This window comes from Aspergillus candidus, assembly GCF_002847045.1.
Source record: "Aspergillus candidus strain CBS 102.13 unplaced genomic scaffold BDW47scaffold_3, whole genome shotgun sequence".
Classification (NCBI taxonomy): domain Eukaryota; kingdom Fungi; phylum Ascomycota; class Eurotiomycetes; order Eurotiales; family Aspergillaceae; genus Aspergillus; species Aspergillus candidus.
In genome coordinates, this window is record NW_020194008.1 from 89,041 (window position 1) to 105,206 (window position 16,166).

Here is a 16,166-nt window from a genome sequence, read left to right on the forward strand (position 1 = left end):
TCTTGCGAGTATCCAAGACTTGTATATTCAGCTCTTCAGCTTCCTTCCATCGCCCCTGGCTCCAGTATATGCTTGCAAGATTACTCATGTTGTCGAGTGTCTCAGGGTGTTCTAGGCCTCGTGTTATCTTGCGATTATTCAAAACTTGGATATTCAGCTCTTCAGCTTCATTCCATCGCTTCTGGCTCCAGTATATGTTAACGAGGTTGACCATGCTTTTGAGCATTTTCAAATCTGTTTTATCTAGCCGGGCAGCTCTTTTTTCGTGCACCTCTTGGAAAAGGGGCTCTGCATCATTATATCTTCCGTCGGCAGAGAGACACAAAGCAACCATTTGGCATAAGTCCTCCCGTTCCAGACCTCCTTTGACACATTCCTGGGTTTGGAGGAGGAACTGTGCGTGTGGTAAGTATTCCCGCCACAATGCCCGGTTCTGGTGATCATCAGAGGGGAAGATCTCGTTGAAAAAGTCACAAGTCTGGACTGTCCTGCCCTCGAGAAGGTTTTCATTCCGAAGCCAAGTTCGCATCGCCAAATGAACGAGTCGGTGCATATTGAGGGACGCGCTGTCGACCATCTGAGTAATAAAAGAATATGCTTTCAAGAGCCCCAGTGCTTTCTGCCGCTCCACTGGGGAACCCTTTTGCGGGAGAAGGGACAGTGGGATGTCTCGATGGTTAATACATGCAATATGCGATAGATATTCCTCGGCCAATAGGTTTGACCGGCGGATCTGCTCAAACGAGATCAGCCATGTTGTTGCCACCGGATTCTGCGTTTCCTCATATCGATAGTCGTCCTCGAAGTCCTGACTGAGCAATTCCACTTTGACATGTTCTTGCTCATTCAGGAGCAATGAATAATCTTTCAAACCAATGCAGTTCTGGTTGATGTAGCTTGCCGCTTGGATGAGGACGAGAGGTAGACCCCCAAGCTGATGCAAAAGCATCATAGCCGACGTATCATCCGTCATCAGATCTTTATTCATCAAAGACGCTCGAAAGAGCTCCGTTGCTAACTGGCCATCTAATTCTGAGACTTTGATGACCTCCGGTCCTACTAGACGGGTGGCCAGTTGCTGATTCCGTGTGGTAAAGATGGTAAACCCAGTCTCGCTCCGAGGAAGAAAATCTTTAAGTGCGGTCGGCGGGGACATCCACATATCTGCATCATCGGCATTGTCGACGATCAGGAGCCATGAGCCCGCCCGCTCCGAGCTTAGGTAGGCCTTCACATCTGCCTTGATATTGTCTGGGGTTGTGTTCGGCAGCCCGACTGTGCGACCGATGTCTGCAAATGATTTTTCCACGGCATCGACACTTGTTGCTTGGATCCAAAAGATGGATTGCTGTGGCGCTTGATCACAAATCCTGTATGCCAGGTTGATCACGACCTGCGTCTTTCCAACTCCCCCGAGCCCTGAAATGGCAGCCTTTCGGATCTGATTCTGGCTTAATACCAGCGTCTCCAGCCTCTCGAGTTCGCCGGTTCGTCCTCGGAAATGTGGATTTTGGTCGAAGGGCACCATGAAGGACCTCTGCCGTGCCGTCTGACTAGGCGAGAACTGGGCTGCTGGAAGTACAGAGAGAAGCCGCTTAGCATAAGCCGCAGCCGCCAGGGCGGCATACCCCTGCCATTGTTTGTTTTTGTGGGAGTCGCAATAGTCACAGATGCCCCGGATCACCAGGCAGGGGAGGTGATTCATAATCCCTGCGGCCTCCATTTCATAACATAACGCGTTCAACCTTCGCGCAATCTGATCCCGAGTTTGACCGTCCTTCATCACTTGGTTTCCAGATGCAATGATTCCGTAATAGATATGCGGCTCGCTCGAGTCTCGTAAAGCACGCAGGGCCGGTTGGTCCGTTTCACCGGGCATACCTGACGGATCTTTCGATAGGAAAAAGCGATCCTCTTCCGTAGGTCGTGAAAATTCGGCCTGCATGTCTGGGTTTTGGCTGAGCACACATACAATGGACTGTAAGATCATGTCACTCCGGCGTATCTTGTCATCCGCCTCGAGCTGGGCGATGGCCATGAGCAGGCTGGGGGGTGGCTGGTTCAATGTCCCGGTACATTCCCAGTGTCCACCACTAGTGGTCTTGCCCATGTCATACTGGACCACGCCGCCATAGGTCCCCGTGGGCTTGCTCACGACGACATCACCGAGGCGAATATCTGCGGTTTCGCTCGGCACGCCCCCTCCAATCCCTACCATTAGCCCGCATCGAATATTGGGGAAGGTGGATCGCAAATACGCGGTCGCCGCTGCTGCGGATGTGGTGCCATAGACTCCCGATGGCAGGCACGTTACCACTAGTTTATGGTCTCCGATTTTCCCCAGGATGTAGCTACACTGGTGGGAGGACTCCAACTGAGGCTCGGCATGCACTTCATCGAGCATCACTTTGACGGCCGCCAGCTCGAGGGGTAGTGCGCAGATAATCGCCAAGGCATAGTCAACATATGAACGCGTCGTGTCGGCCATTTCTACCGTCACCTCTTTCCAGATCCTGCGGTCGATGGAATGTGTCGATTCAGCGCAGGTGCAAAATGTGCGCTTCTTCTTTTGACTGAGGAAGGTCTGCAATGTAGACAGGAAGTTCTGGGACCACTGTGGACCATTCCCAATCGCGGGGTATTGCTGACCCAGCCTTGCAGCCCGATGACATGTCGAATGCCAAGAGGCCCCAGCCACAATATTATACAGACCTTGATTATTCTCGAGATTGCAGGCTCCTCGTTGATCAGGTCTCCGCATGAGTCTATCATCTCATCTGCAGTTTACTGATAAAAATCGGGAACGATCCTTTCTTGGGACGAGTCCATCCACTCTTTCTCTCGGCCGTTGGTCTGGTGCACTGTACTGCGTTTCCACTGGACCGTCTCGAAGGAGAGTCATTATCCTGGGAGGCATATTGGAAGTGGACAGTATGTAGGTATTACCGTCATTTGACCCAGGCACCTCATGAAACCAACCACCCCTAATAGTTCAAAAAGTGATGCACCACAGAAAGGAGGTGCCAGCATAGTAGGACTCCATCAACCTCGTTGATGGTGGTTCCTGTAGAAGGGAATCTACGGAATACACGCTCAAGACCAAGAGGATATGCACGGTGGGAGACAAAAAAGTCAAGGTGAAAGTATGGTCAAACAGGTTCGACGAGGCTCTGGGCCGTGGTCTATCGTCCATTACGGTGTGCCAGAAGTAGCCAAGTCACTTCCTCGTGCCCTTGATTTTCCACTCGAGCACTGTACTTTTGCATTACTCTCATCCGATTGTTGTATAAATTCATATTCATTCATTACAACACGAGGCAGATGTTATATTTAAACAGACGGCATAATCTGAAAAAGCCCTCGTGCCCATAAATCACTTGGTGTACTCCGCCTTGAACTCATAGCGCAAGCACCCAGCATCCCTCCACCCACCAACCCCCCCATTAATACACTCCTTCCAGTTCCTCCGCATCAAATCCGTACAAGTAACTTTGTCGTCGCTACCGGGGAATTTGTAATCTCCTAAAGGTGTATAAGGGCTCTGCTTTGTACCGCGACAGCCCTTGATCCAGGAGATAGAATAATAGTACGGGGCGTCGTTCGTCTTGGTCTGGAACACGACTGGGTCGCTATTCTCGTCCATTATACTCTCTTCCCGAGCGGAACCCACGCACGCCCATCCAATGTACTGGTTTTGAAAGCCGGGGTTGATGTCCGCGTGGTCGCCGAAGTCGTCCGCCCCGTGACAATGGAGTTCACTGAGCTTATCATGCGGTGGTGTCTTTGAAGGACTCTCACCTGGCGGCTGGATCTTGTAACTGTAGCTACTGCCGCAGTCAAAGTCTGCGCTGCCGGATGGCTGAATAGTGTGGCTGTTCAACCCTTGGCCTATGGTAGTCACTTAGTACTTGGAGAGAGAGAGAGAGAGAGAGAGAGAGAAATGATAGAGCAGGTCGTACATTTCGAAGCAATACGCTCAATTGTAGATTTACAGTCGGGCTTGCAGCCTGGGCTGTTCGAGCCTTCAAAGTGGAACTTGTAGCCCTTGTATTTGTCAGACTTGATATCATCGCTGGTCAGGTCCTTGCTGGGGTTCTGAGACATGTCGTTGTCGCAGAAGTTCTCGGCCAGGCGCGTGAAGAATTTGACATCAAGGGCGATTGCCTTGCTGTAGTCCTGTAACGTAAATTAGCAAGGGAGGCCCCTGATAGATATTGCAGCTGGGTGGGATATATACTCCGTCATTGGCGCAGGTGATATCCGCGTCTTCGGGCTTGTCCGGTAGATTGATCTCGTAGCTGTACTGCGCGCCACATTCAAGGGTAGCATTTCCCCCTCTCTGCACGGTGTGGCTGTTGATGCCTTGGCCTGTTCATTCATGTAATTAGCGCAACCGTTATCCCCGAATATCCTGCGTAGAGGGGGTGGGGGATATACATGTAGCGGCCATGGCATTGATCGCACCCGCACAATCAGTGAAGCACTCTTCGTCACTCTTCTCTGGAGGGGCATATGTCAAATCAAATGTGTACTTTTGGTAGGCCTTGGCTGAGATTTCTTTCCCAGAGAGAGTCATATGACGATCCTTCTTTGCATCACCATCGCAGAATTTATCCGCGAGACTCTTGATGAAGGAGGTATCCACAGCGACAGCCTTATCATATCCAGGGTCAGAGCAGAGTACTTTAGGCGTTTCTTCGTCGTCAGCATGTTCCATAGCATATTTGATTGCATCGGCTTGTACTGTCAACCATTTCTTGTCATAGGTGTAGTAGACTGGGCTCACTACATCGAGGCAGTCGCAGTTTTTGTATTTTCCCTGTATTTTCTGTTAATATACCAGTAGACAAATGTGAGCTGAGAAGACATACATCCTGACAAGTATTATCTTTGCCACTGCAGTCCGGACACAAAGGAGCGTCCTTCCCTTTGGGTGCATCCTTCGGACACTTGTCAGAGTCTTCCTCCTCGGGCGGCTCTGTCTTGGGAATATCATTTTTGGGCGGGTCTTTAATCGCAAACGCAAGCGGAAGATGCTGATTCTGGAGGAAAAGATGCGCCCCCATCCAGACGCATCCTATAGCACCGACTCCATCTGCAAGGAGCAGAATCTCCTTCTTACCAGCTGAAGTAATCAGCGCCTTGAGCACATCTTCACTGAGAAATTTGATCCCTTCGACCGCATCCTTCAGAGACTGGATGAGCTTGGTATCATCGGCATCAAACTCCATCAAGAACCTCTCAATCCCGCAGGCTTCGGCCCGCTTTTTGCCACAGGCGGGGACATTTTGCATCATGTCAGCCAACTTCTCCTGGAGCTTAGGTGCCATGAGAACGTTGAGGTCCCCATCTGGACCTGTCATGACAGCTACTGGTGCGGTCACCGTTTTTGTAGTGGGCTTGCCATCTTTTGTTGTGACTTGGACCTGAGTGATTTGTTCCTTATCTTGTGCTTTCCACTGGAAGTCATGAGTATAATATTCTGTATTACCCAAGGGGACGGTGTATACTTGCATTGCCCTTGTCATCGACATAGTTGGAAAAGAAGGGGTCGTATGGTCCTGCAGTCTCGCTAGGGGGGTGTCAGCACCACGAGCCATAACATTATTCTTGAAATCAATGAAAGGGCATGAAGGGAAGGGTCTGATCTGATCTGAGATATAACGAACACTGGATTCACGAGGACCGGGTTGACTCCAATCTGCCCCGAAGTTGTGGGCACTATGGCCGCAATCATAGCCCCGTCTCGCTCTTGGACACGAGTCGGGGCGTCAGTCTGTTGTGGTGGCACTTGATATGGCCAGGCGGTGGCCGCCGAGAATAGCAAAGACAATATCAGGAGAGACTTCATAGCGATGGCGGGGTGAGAAGAGATGAGAGTGTCTTGTTATGATTCGGACACCACTGGCCAGAGAGGACAGTATATTTTATACTTGGCCCGACACCATCTCCTACCCTCTCGCCATCCAGCTAGGTCAGTCAGACTTGGATGGGATTCTCGACCAGCTCCAAAGGTGTGTCGAGCATAGCCCCGAAGTCTGCCCTGTACCAATGAGTTATTTTTCCTTTCTTACTAGTCACTAAACCTTGTCACTATTCTTTTCCCTCATCTACAACAGCAGTAGTCGAGGCAAAGATACTACGTGAGATCGCTTGCGCCCCACTCGAAGGATATTGGCTCTGTAGATCCTGGGACCCACTCAGACCCTAGTCGTTCTGTTTTGGCCCCAAGCAACGAACCACTCAACGATCGGCGTCCCCATCGCTTCCAGCTTTAGCCTTGTGTGTCTTGCATCCTGTCTTATCAGTGCACGTCCTCCGCTCAGTTATCGAATATGCAGTGTACCAGGTCCCAAGTCTTTGCCGTTGGGCCAGGCTGCTATCCAACGTCAGCCGCCACAGCTGACATTTACTTGCCACGTCGTCGTCGGGCAGTGCGCGCAGGTAATAGCTGCTATTGCATTAGCACGACGGAAGATTTCTCCGTATATCATTGGCAGGTATGCATGTCACGCTAGTTGACCGTGCGTCAAGGCTGAATTTCTAGTTACATTTGACATCCCCAGTCGACTATCCAAGACATTCGGGCGGGATGAATCAACACCAGGTAGAATGGATACGACGCTGGACATCATGATGGAGTGCTGATGCACTGCCCCTCGGGACGCTGCCAAATACCGCGTAGGAGGATAGCCCGCTTGAGGGGATTGGTGCTTTTGTATTTGGGGGTTGGATGCAGGAAGGGACAAGAGTAGATATAAAATGGCCCAATTCACACCGTACGAAAGAGAACCTAACCAGCAGCCTTTCTCACGACATCTACCCGTCAACATTGCTATATCTCAAGGCCTGAGAAGCGACCTGTTCTAGTATAATCAAAATGAGATTTTTCAAAGGCCTCTCTTGCGTCTTGGGTCTGGCCGGCCTGGCCAGCGCGAAAACAGGCTGGAAACTCGACAAGTCATGTAAAACGGACGGTGAGCTGGATATTGCTCTCTGATAGTTACCTCGAGGTGCGCTAAACTTTGATCGCAGATCTTGGAACCACGATCTCCGAGGCCCTACTCAGCGCCTTTAACATGGCAAAGGATGAGCTAGACGCAATCAACAAGGTTTTGAACAACGAGGACTTGGGCGATAACGGCGATAATATCCGAGATGTGCTCAAATGGATGTTCATGAAGGATGGAGAAGAGCCGAATCAGGAACGATTAGGTCTTTTACAGAGTATTACCCCTTGTTCTGGTCACTGAGATTGGTTGGTGTCAGGTGAATCTGACTGTCCTAGGGAATCTCGGAACACTCGTCGCTGCAAATGAGGATGTAAAGGATGAGGAGCCCGATCCCCAGACGGTAAGACTTCTTCTAGATGTATTCTGTTAGGTGTTTCTGCCATGGTTAATCAACAAACAGATTATAGTGTACTGTGATTTCAGTCGCTTCGAATCTAGGTCGGACAATAAGTGGTATGACAAAGGCATGTTTTTGGACAGGAAGCCGACACCTGCAGGGCTTTCCAGGCTAACACCCACACTATAGACATCGGTGAAGTATTAGAGAAAGGGGAATCATTCAAGTCGTGCGAGAGCGCCGGCCCCACAGTCGCCTATACTTTGGTGTCCGGCCGCACCAAACCGTCCCAGGTGCAGCTCTGCCCGTGGTTCATCGATTGGATGAGAAAGGATGAGATTGCAGGCATTCGTAAACTCCCAAAAAAGTCTCGAGTCTACGACAAACTGTCCACAGGACTGGTGAAGATGGACACTCTGCTGAGCCCCATCGATGTGCTGTCGAATCTGGACAAAGTGATTCTGCACGAGTTGACGCACACCCGTAATGGGGGCGAGTCAAAGGATGTGGACGATTCCAACCTCCTCACGGTGCGGTATGCATGGAAACGATGCCGGAAATTGGCCAAGGAAGGGCCGACTCAGATTACGAGGCAGGCACAGAACAATGCGGACAGTATTGCGCTGGCTGGATCTGGTATGGATTATAGATCCCCTTTCACCTAATCCCACGGATTGTGCTGACCAATCGACAGCCATCAGGTTTATTAAAGAGGGATCGAAAGTCACGGAAGATGGAAAAGTTCTCAAAAAATCGGAGACATAGCAGAGGAGTGACCGTCATGACGCTCTTTGATTCTTCATGGATAGACTGCATGCTGGTGGAATTCTCGGACGAGATTAATACAATCCATGAAATGCGAACGATGTACCGAGTAACAAGGAGGGTTTCCAATCATCACGAGATCTCCTATCCGCTGGCCGACTCAATGGTCAATTAGTATACTAGTATAGAATTTAACAGAGCACCACAAGAACGGGAGGGGTACCTTTGTCCACACACGAACTATCAGGTCCAGTGCCAAGACCAAGTCTGCCTCGCACCGATATATAAGGGACTATTATTCCCTTTTCTGTCCGCTCTCTCCTCCCCAACAGACCACCTCGTCAAGACAGCCATGACATCATATGCAGTTCCCATTGGATTTCCAACCATTGGAGGTCGACGCCGATGGAAACGCCACAAGAAGCTCAGACTTAAGAGTGACCGGGCCAAGCCTTTACCAGCAGTCCGCAAGCGCGCCTTGACGCCGCCCCTACCACCACTGCCCGCTCGACGTGCAGGCATCGTTCCGTTTCGTAAGGACCGGCGGACTCGTGAACAAGAAAGGGATCGCGACCAGCAACAATCTCCGTTATTTGCGAAACTACCACGGGAGGTCCGGACGTTGATCTACCGAGAGGTTCTGGCCCCAAAAGACCACCCGGGTCTGCATGTAGCCTGTGCCGATGCGCGATTGTTGAGTCGACGCTGCCGGGACCAAGGGTCGCCACTACCTGGCTGGTCGCACCCGTGCTGGAGTGAGTACCAGAAGAAAGACGGGACGACAGGTCCAAGGTGGAGGGGTGGGGGATATGAAACCGAGGAAGATTCTCCATACGCCGTTCGGATGGGGTTGTTACAGTCATGTCGACGCGTGTACGTAGCTCCCTTGCCAGATCTCCCACCCGGGGAAAAAAAAAACTAACAAAGGGGGCCAGATATGCGGAGTCGATCGATCTCCTCTACTCCGAAAATGTCGTCAGCTTCTGCCAAACGCGGACGGTGTCTGAGTTTGAGGGCACCATACTACCGCACCGCCTCCACAGCATTCGATTTCTTCATCTGACCTTGCCGCTGGATCTGTACTGGTACGACGGGAAATTGAAATCTAGCAAAGGGTTCTATCCACTCGACGTACCATTCTACTGGGAAGAGGCATGGCAGACCATCCCCAAGTTCAAGTCGCTGCAGCGTCTTAGGGTCTCGCTGGGGAAAAAGCGAAGTAGTCATCCTGAACCGGAAATGGGTGGGCTGGTCCATCTCATGAAGTCGATGGTCCCAATCAGGGTCCCCGAGTATGTCGTCGACTTCTACTGGCCGGTGGAGGTGGACAAGCTTGTCTCCATGTTGGGGAACGAGGTGCCCTTTGAAATCCGCATCAACGAACCCGTGGAATACTAGGTATTTATTTTGATGCTCGTTCAGCTTTCCTTCCATTACAGCCAGTCTTTCATGTTTTTGTTATATTTCATACAGTACCATCCAGTTCGAGTTTCGGCACAGTATCTCATATTCACCAATTAAGTCCAGCGAGAGGTCAATCAGTAAACACCCCAAAATCCCCCGACTAGCCGAAACATAAAAAAATACAAACAGGAATAACATACAACAGGCAATCTTGACGCGTAAGCAACTAATTCGCACATGCAATGTCACAGTTTTTAAGTCATTCTTATGATGCATGCGCAGGGATATGGCACATGCGAAAAATCTACACGCGCTGGATCACGATTTTCTGGACCATATTGAACCATATAACCACATCAAGTAATTCACCGTCACCAAATTATACGGAGTATCTGTGGGTGACGGCGGAAATGACATGATTATGCGGCCTTTGAGTGAAAAACCGTGCCCTTTTCGCCCTGGTTGTTGCTGCCTTGGGCCTCCAAGCCAACTATACTTTGTCTTTGTTTGCCCAGCAGACTGCGAGCATAAGGCTTGATGAAATCAAATTAGCTTTCCCCTAGATAGCTATGGAGTCTCTCAGGCCAAACACATGAGGTCTGATTAGGAAAGAACAAATAAGGCTAGGTCAATCTTTAATACTCTGGCGTTCTAATTACTTTTCTATGTTTATTATGAAATTATACATCAAGACCAAGCAGAGACAGGCGGGTAAAGCTAATTCACTAGCAGACCAGTCTCTTTTTATTGCTACACAATGTCAGGATAGGAGCGTAGTACAATTAGTAAAAAGACAACTACGCACCACTTTCAAGTTATTAACAGTGACAACTGACGTAGTGGCAGAGGGGAACTCCACTGGGTCCGATCTAATCGGCCAATAGTTCATATCATTAATACTAATCGCCCTGTCAGGCTTGATATACTTCTGCATGAGAAGCGTGGTCACAGTGATGAGAGCACTGAGACTAAAATTATGACTGACCTGGTCGACACTCCACACAGTGCTCTAATACAGCTTTTTTCTTGTTTCTGTATTTATAGTATTCTTCTACATAGTCAAATTAGTCTATCAAATCCTAGGAGGATGTTAGAACACTCCAGGGCTTGATACTCCCACCTAGTTACTAATAAGTGTGACAAGCCGTTGACAACCTGCGTGCAGTTAGCTATATCACTAGTTAAAAGCCAGGCTTGAAGCGGGGTAAATAAACCTGTCCAAGTATAGAAGCCAGTCAAGGCTCATGTGAAAACATGAAACAGGCAACAAGGTGCTCCAGAGTAAGAGGCGAGTTAATATCAGCAACATACAGTATCCCACTATCTTTGTATATTTCTTAGGCAGACATAATATTTAGGTGTCAGGCTTACTGCAATACCCTTAATACCTTCTTTGCGCTACTTTCAGAGTATACGCGTACGGCTAATACTCAAGAAGGATTTTCACGGTCATTAACAATAGAGACAGACCCAGCGAGGTCACAAGTAAAGCCGATTTCCTTTGAGTCCCAAGGAGATTCATGATGTATGGCAAGCGGCTGGGCTGCTGAGCCCCTTATTATATCAGGAAGTTGGGGTTTTTTGATTGGCCTACCAGAATCTTTCTGGGAGCTTTGTGTTCATCTATCTCCCTCTTTTTACCTCTCTTAATCTCCAAGCTGTTGTCTTCTGTTCTATGGTACTAGTTTGACCTAGGGGCGAGTGGATCTGCAGCAGGTTGCTCATTGATCTGCTTGACTTGAATGCCTTCTAAATATAATTATATGCCATGCTTGTCTTTGGTAGTCATGATTATAGGCTCAGGATCCAAAAGTTGGATCCGGATCCGCCCCATTTTGAGGTCTAACTACTATATAGTCCTTCGGACCCCGGCCCTGACACGGCAGGCATGTTAGTATATACTATAGACATGGCATCTCGGCTAATTCAGGGGCCTAGATAATACTATTATCATGCAGGCCCGTAGTACAGGCTACCTAGTAAAGAATATAGGAGATACTCTAGAAGAAGAGTAAAGAAGAAGACTTACAAAGTAATCAGAGAATATATTTATATGGGGACTAGCAGAGTCACAGGCCTCTTAGAATTAATAGTGCAGGATATTAATAAAGAGAATATCTTAGGCCTGTACTAGGTAATAGGCAAGCTTGACAGGGAGATAAAAGAGCCCAGGGCTAATGTAGTAAGATACCGCGAAGGAAATCAGGTAAAGGTAGGTATAACAGTTAGTATACCCTACTGACAGGGTCTGCAAAATAGCGAGCTGCGTTAGCTGGGATGAAAAAATATAGGACCTAAAGGCTTCATGTATTTAGCAATCATATCAGCAGTAGCCTGGCCGTCAACGGACGACCTCCGCCGCTCGGCAATAGGCTGACAGATGCGAGTATGAATAAATAATAATAATGATAATAATGATAACTACTGATATTGAGATGCGAGGTCTGATCATTCCTCTGTGACGAGGCCGGATCACCTGCGTCGGAGTGTTCCACCACACATTCAATCGTCCCATTCAATCTTCTCAAGTGTAGACGTGGATCCCTCTTGTGGCTGCTGCAATTCTGCTTTTCCTTCTCGTCGGTTGGCGAAAGGGCGACATATGTAGATCCGCGGTCTAAATCGACGTTTTCTGAAATGAAAGAGCCCTCTCGCCTCTATATCCGGGACCCTAACTCCTTCCCGGAGGTCTGACCGTCGCGGGTGGAGTTCAACGGCCACGCTTGCCGCATGTCATGATTGAGGAGTCGGATCAATCTATCCTCTTCAACCGATCGATGAGCTCTTCCTTCCCTGAATCCACGGGGAATCCAGCCACTAGACCACATTGGGACAACTTGTAATCTAGATATTTTTAGAAAATGATGCGGAACAGACCCAAGCCAAAGCTACCCACGATGTTACTCAATTGCACCATCACCTTGATTCGAGCTTACAGCTGAGCAGGTATGACTAGTTAGCGGTGTGGATCTCATACTCGCTCAGCTTTTAGTCATACTCGCTGAACTGTATCCCTTGCATATTGTGGTATATCGTTAAGCCTGATAGCGTTAGTCACTTGATCGTACCAGTTTTACCTGACTTAACTTATCAGCACGAAGGATAAATATGCTAAATTTTAGGAGTCAATGTCGTAGGACCAGTGTGATAGACAAGCCACTGCTACTGCTGTGATGTTGCTTGTTGCACAGCAATGAATGAGTTAAACTCGCACACGCATGGCCTACATTCCATGCACCAATAATAATAAAGCTCATCTCCTCTTCAGTCTTGCTCTTAGCGCCTACCCCTCACCTCTGTGACCAACATTCTCTTCAGCAACTTTTCAAGGATATTGCAGGATAACAGGCCTTGCTGTCCTTTATAGAAGCTGCCCCGAGCATTTCAAGATGGAACCGCTCTCTGGTGCAGCAAGCGTTATTGCGGTTATTCAAATCACTGGAGCCATCAGTCAGATATGTGGAAGTTACATCAGCGAAGTGAAAGAAGCAAGGCAAGATATTCTCTGTCTGCAAAAGGAGATTGATGCCCTCTCCCAGACACTCGAATTCCTTGAGAAGCTTCTTCACAACCAAAGCCCTACCAAGCCCGCCTCCCAAAATTTAGTTGATAATGTCGCTAAATGCTCTTCAACTCTCACAAGATTAAGGGACAGAATCGACCCAGAAGCAACGCAGACACAGATGAGGAAATGGGGCCTTCGAGCATGGAAATGGCCAATGAAAAGTGAGGAGGCAAGAAAGGCTATTCGTGAGATCGAGAGATATAAAACCTTATTCGGGTTGTCATTACTGGTGGACCAAACGTAGGTGTATAATCGGTGCTTTAACACGTGGAGGAGCTGACTTCTAAGTAAGGCAATCTACCAATCTTCTTGATCAAAAGATAGACCTTGGCTGGTTACACGTCGCGAAAGGCGCAGCGTTTAATGACTATGAAAATCAACATACCGAATGCCTCCCAGGAACTCGGGTGGAGCTACTTCGCGAGATCTACCGCTGGGTCGAGGTTTCTGACGGAAAATGCATATTCTGGTTAGATGGTATGGCCGGAACCGGAAAGTCCACTATTGCCCGGACTGTTGCAAGCCGTCTGAAGGGACAGAGTCTCCTTGGGGCTAGCTTCTTCTTCAAAAGGGGCGAACTAGACCGAGGAGATGCCAAACTACTCTTTTCGACACTCGCAAGACAATTAGGAGGCACTGTACCTCAACTGGTGCCCAACATCCAAAAGTCAATTGAGGATGATCCATATATTTCGGGGAGAGTGCTTAGGGAACAATTTGAGAAGCTCATACTGCAGCCACTTATTGCTGTCAACCCCGGCCCAAAATCAATTATACTGGTCGTGATTGATGCGCTAGATGAATGCGACCAAGATGACGATATCCGAAATATTCTCCGGCTTCTACCACGTGTCCAGGAATCACACTCAGTACAACTCCGATTCCTTCTGACAAGCAGACCTGACCTACCGATCAGGCTAGGGTTCCGAGGAATTAAAGATGATTATCAACATCTGAAACTTCATAAGATCCCGAATCCTGTGATAGAACACGATATCAGATTATACTTTGAAACGGAATTCTCACAGTTACAGGAAGAGCGCGATCTTCCAACAGACTGGCCCGGGGATAAGATAATTAATACACTGGTCAAGAGAGCTACCCCATTATTTATTTCAGCCACTACGCTTTTTCGATTTATCAGTGATGACCGCTGGAGTGCTACAGAGCGCCTAAATGTTGTCCTGGAGGACCGAATCAAATATGTCACAAAAATGGAGGGTACATATATGCCCATATTAAATCGTCTTCTCATAAATGAGGATGAAGAGGAATTCCAACAGCTGATACAGGGATTCAAGAACATAATCGGCATTCTTATTCTTCTCGCTACTCCCTTATCAGTGAATTCTCTTACTAAACTTCTGCAGCTGGATACAGATAAGGTCCAGACACAATTCAAACTGTTCCACTCTGTGCTTGATGTTCCTACCAGCTCAGAGGACCCAGTCCGGATCTTACATCTTTCATTTCGGGATTTTCTTCTTGATAAGAAACAGGAAGGAAAGCCATTCTGGGTGGATGAGAGAGAGGTGCATGCTAAACTCACTATAAAATGTCTCAAGCTCATGCAAGATAACCACTATGGACTACGGAGGAATATCTGCAACCTGAAAGATGATACGACACAGCGGAGTGATATAGATGAACAGACTCTGAGCCGTTCCCTGCCGCCAGAATTACGTTATGCGTGTCGATATTGGATGCATCACTTGCTACAGAGTCACAACCCATCCAATGAGCTAGTTCAGGCTCTCTCATTTCTCGAGTCGCACTTTCTCTACTGGGTTGAAGTAATAAGCCTTTTAGGTATTATGTCTGAGGTCGTTGAAATGATCCAGAGACTGCGGTCAACCATACAGGTACATAAGGGCAAATTCAGTGCACTAGTTAATACTGACAAATATAGGCTGATGAGTCTCCTACAATATCGAGTTTCCTATATGACGCTTGGCGGTTTCTTCTTCAAAATCGGCAGATAGCTGATGTTGCACCCCTCCAGCTTTACTCATCTGGATTGATGTTTACTCCCAAGAATTCGGTAATTAGGAGAACATTTAAAAGTGAATTATCAAGATGGGGTCAACTCCCCAAAGTTGAGGAAACGTGGACTGCGAATTTACAGACCCTCGAGGGCCATTCCCATTGGGTTAACTCACTGGTCTTCTCACCGGACAGTCAACTGCTGGCATCTGGCTCTGGTGATAAGACCGTCAAGCTCTGGGATCCCCGTACCGGCGAGCTGCGCCAGACCCTCGAGGGCCATTCTGATTGGGTTAACTTATTAGCCTTCTCACCGGACAGTCAACTGCTGGCGTCTAGCTCTCGTGATAAGACTATTAAGCTCTGGAGTCCTTATACTGGCGAGCTACGCCAGACCCTTAAGGGTCATTCTGATTGGGTTAACTTACTAGCCTTCTCACCAGACAGTCAACTGCTGGCATCTAGTTCTCGTGATAAGACTATTAAGCTCTGGAATCCCTATACTAGCAAGCTGTGCCAGACTCTCAAGAGTCATTCTGATTGGGTTAACTCACTAGCCTTCTCACCAGACAGTCAAGTACTAGTATCTGGCTCTTATGATAAGACTATCAAGCTCTGGAATTCCTGTACCGGCGAGCTGCGCCAGACCCTTGAGGGCCATTCTGATTGGGTTAACTCACTAGCCTTCTCACCAGACAGTCAAGTGCTAGCATCTGGCTCTCATGATATGACTATCAAGCTCTGGGATCCCTGTACCGGCGAGCTACGCGAGACCCTCGAGGGCCATTCTCATTGGGTTAACTCACTGGCCTTCTCACCGGACAGTCAACTGCTGGCATCTAGCTCCCGTGATGAGACTATCAAGCTCTGGAATCCCCGTACCGGCGAGCTGCGCCAGACTCTTGAGGGTCATTCTCATTCAGTTAACTTACTAGCCTTCTCACCAGAAAGTCAACTGCTGGCATCTGGCTCTCGTGATGAGACCATCAAGCTCTGGGATCCCTGTACCGGCGAGCTGTGCCAGACCCTCGAGGGTCATTCTGATTGGGTTAACTCACTGGCCTTCTCACCAGATAGTCAACTGCTGGCATCTGGCTCT

The 16,166-nt window shown here is 48.6% G+C and overlaps 6 protein-coding genes across 6 annotated transcripts in view; 3 read left to right on the top strand and 3 right to left on the bottom strand.

Annotated features, from left to right (window-relative positions):
• Positions 1–2,488, bottom strand: part of BDW47DRAFT_115022 (uncharacterized protein) — a gene marked incomplete at both ends in the record, with an annotated part of 3,059 nt that extends 571 nt beyond the window's left edge. Inside the window, one exon of the mRNA XM_024814749.1 lies at positions 85–2,488. Within this exon, the coding sequence (XP_024675734.1) occupies positions 85–2,488 (2,404 nt within the window). The remainder of the gene's footprint in view (positions 1–84) is intronic.
• Positions 2,489–2,935: 447 nt separating this feature from the next.
• Positions 2,936–5,851, bottom strand: BDW47DRAFT_132234 (uncharacterized protein; the record flags this gene model as incomplete). Its single annotated transcript, XM_024817512.1, has 7 exons — positions 2,936–3,888; positions 3,960–4,176; positions 4,238–4,368; positions 4,438–4,819; positions 4,872–5,459; positions 5,533–5,572; positions 5,670–5,851. The coding sequence occupies 7 exons, from the start codon at positions 5,849–5,851 to the stop codon at positions 3,374–3,376; spliced, it is 2,055 nt and encodes a 684-aa protein (XP_024675735.1). The 3' UTR covers positions 2,936–3,373.
• A 518-nt stretch (positions 5,852–6,369) lies between these two features.
• BDW47DRAFT_98464 (uncharacterized protein) lies at positions 6,370–6,858 on the bottom strand. Its single transcript, XM_024820645.1, has 2 exons — positions 6,548–6,858; positions 6,370–6,500 (listed from the first exon to the last, which is right to left on the bottom strand). The coding sequence occupies exons 1-2, from the start codon at positions 6,831–6,833 to the stop codon at positions 6,463–6,465; spliced, it is 324 nt and encodes a 107-aa protein (XP_024675736.1). The 5' UTR covers positions 6,834–6,858; the 3' UTR covers positions 6,370–6,462.
• Positions 6,840–8,266, top strand: BDW47DRAFT_98466 (uncharacterized protein). The gene is made up of 5 exons (XM_024820646.1): positions 6,840–6,977; positions 7,036–7,227; positions 7,289–7,353; positions 7,414–7,477; positions 7,540–8,266. The coding sequence occupies exons 1-5, from the start codon at positions 6,881–6,883 to the stop codon at positions 8,013–8,015; spliced, it is 894 nt and encodes a 297-aa protein (XP_024675737.1). The 5' UTR covers positions 6,840–6,880; the 3' UTR covers positions 8,016–8,266.
• A 153-nt stretch (positions 8,267–8,419) lies between these two features.
• BDW47DRAFT_98468 (uncharacterized protein) lies at positions 8,420–9,690 on the top strand. The gene is made up of 2 exons (XM_024820647.1): positions 8,420–8,988; positions 9,051–9,690. Exons 1-2 carry the CDS (start codon positions 8,468–8,470, stop codon positions 9,511–9,513), a joined length of 984 nt encoding a protein of 327 aa, XP_024675738.1. The 5' UTR covers positions 8,420–8,467; the 3' UTR covers positions 9,514–9,690.
• A 3,218-nt stretch (positions 9,691–12,908) lies between these two features.
• The window catches only part of BDW47DRAFT_132244 (NACHT and WD repeat domain-containing protein), a gene marked incomplete at its 5' end in the record, with an annotated part of 4,214 nt that continues 956 nt past the window's right edge, over positions 12,909–16,166 (top strand). Inside the window, 4 exons of the mRNA XM_024817513.1 lie at positions 12,909–13,269; positions 13,373–14,946; positions 14,994–15,179; positions 15,210–16,101. Coding sequence (XP_024675739.1) covers positions 12,909–13,269; positions 13,373–14,946; positions 14,994–15,179; positions 15,210–16,101 — 3,013 coding nt within the window. The remainder of the gene's footprint in view (positions 13,270–13,372; positions 14,947–14,993; positions 15,180–15,209; positions 16,102–16,166) is intronic.

Coding starts and splice junctions, on each gene's coding strand:
- BDW47DRAFT_98468 (XM_024820647.1), top strand. CDS start 8,468: ATGACATCATATGCAGTTCCCATTGGATTTCCAACCATTGGAGGTCGA. Junction 8,989..9,050: donor TTACAGTCATGTCGACGCGT/GTACGTAGCTCC, acceptor AAAGGGGGCCAG/ATATGCGGAGTCGATCGATC.
- BDW47DRAFT_98464 (XM_024820645.1), bottom strand. CDS start 6,833: ATGTTGACGGGTAGATGTCGTGAGAAAGGCTGCTGGTTAGGTTCTCTT. Junction 6,501..6,547: donor ACTGGGGATGTCAAATGTAA/CTAGAAATTCAG, acceptor TGACATGCATAC/CTGCCAATGATATACGGAGA.
- BDW47DRAFT_98466 (XM_024820646.1), top strand. CDS start 6,881: ATGAGATTTTTCAAAGGCCTCTCTTGCGTCTTGGGTCTGGCCGGCCTG. Junction 6,978..7,035: donor CAAGTCATGTAAAACGGACG/GTGAGCTGGATA, acceptor CTTTGATCGCAG/ATCTTGGAACCACGATCTCC. Junction 7,478..7,539: donor CAATAAGTGGTATGACAAAG/GCATGTTTTTGG, acceptor CCCACACTATAG/ACATCGGTGAAGTATTAGAG.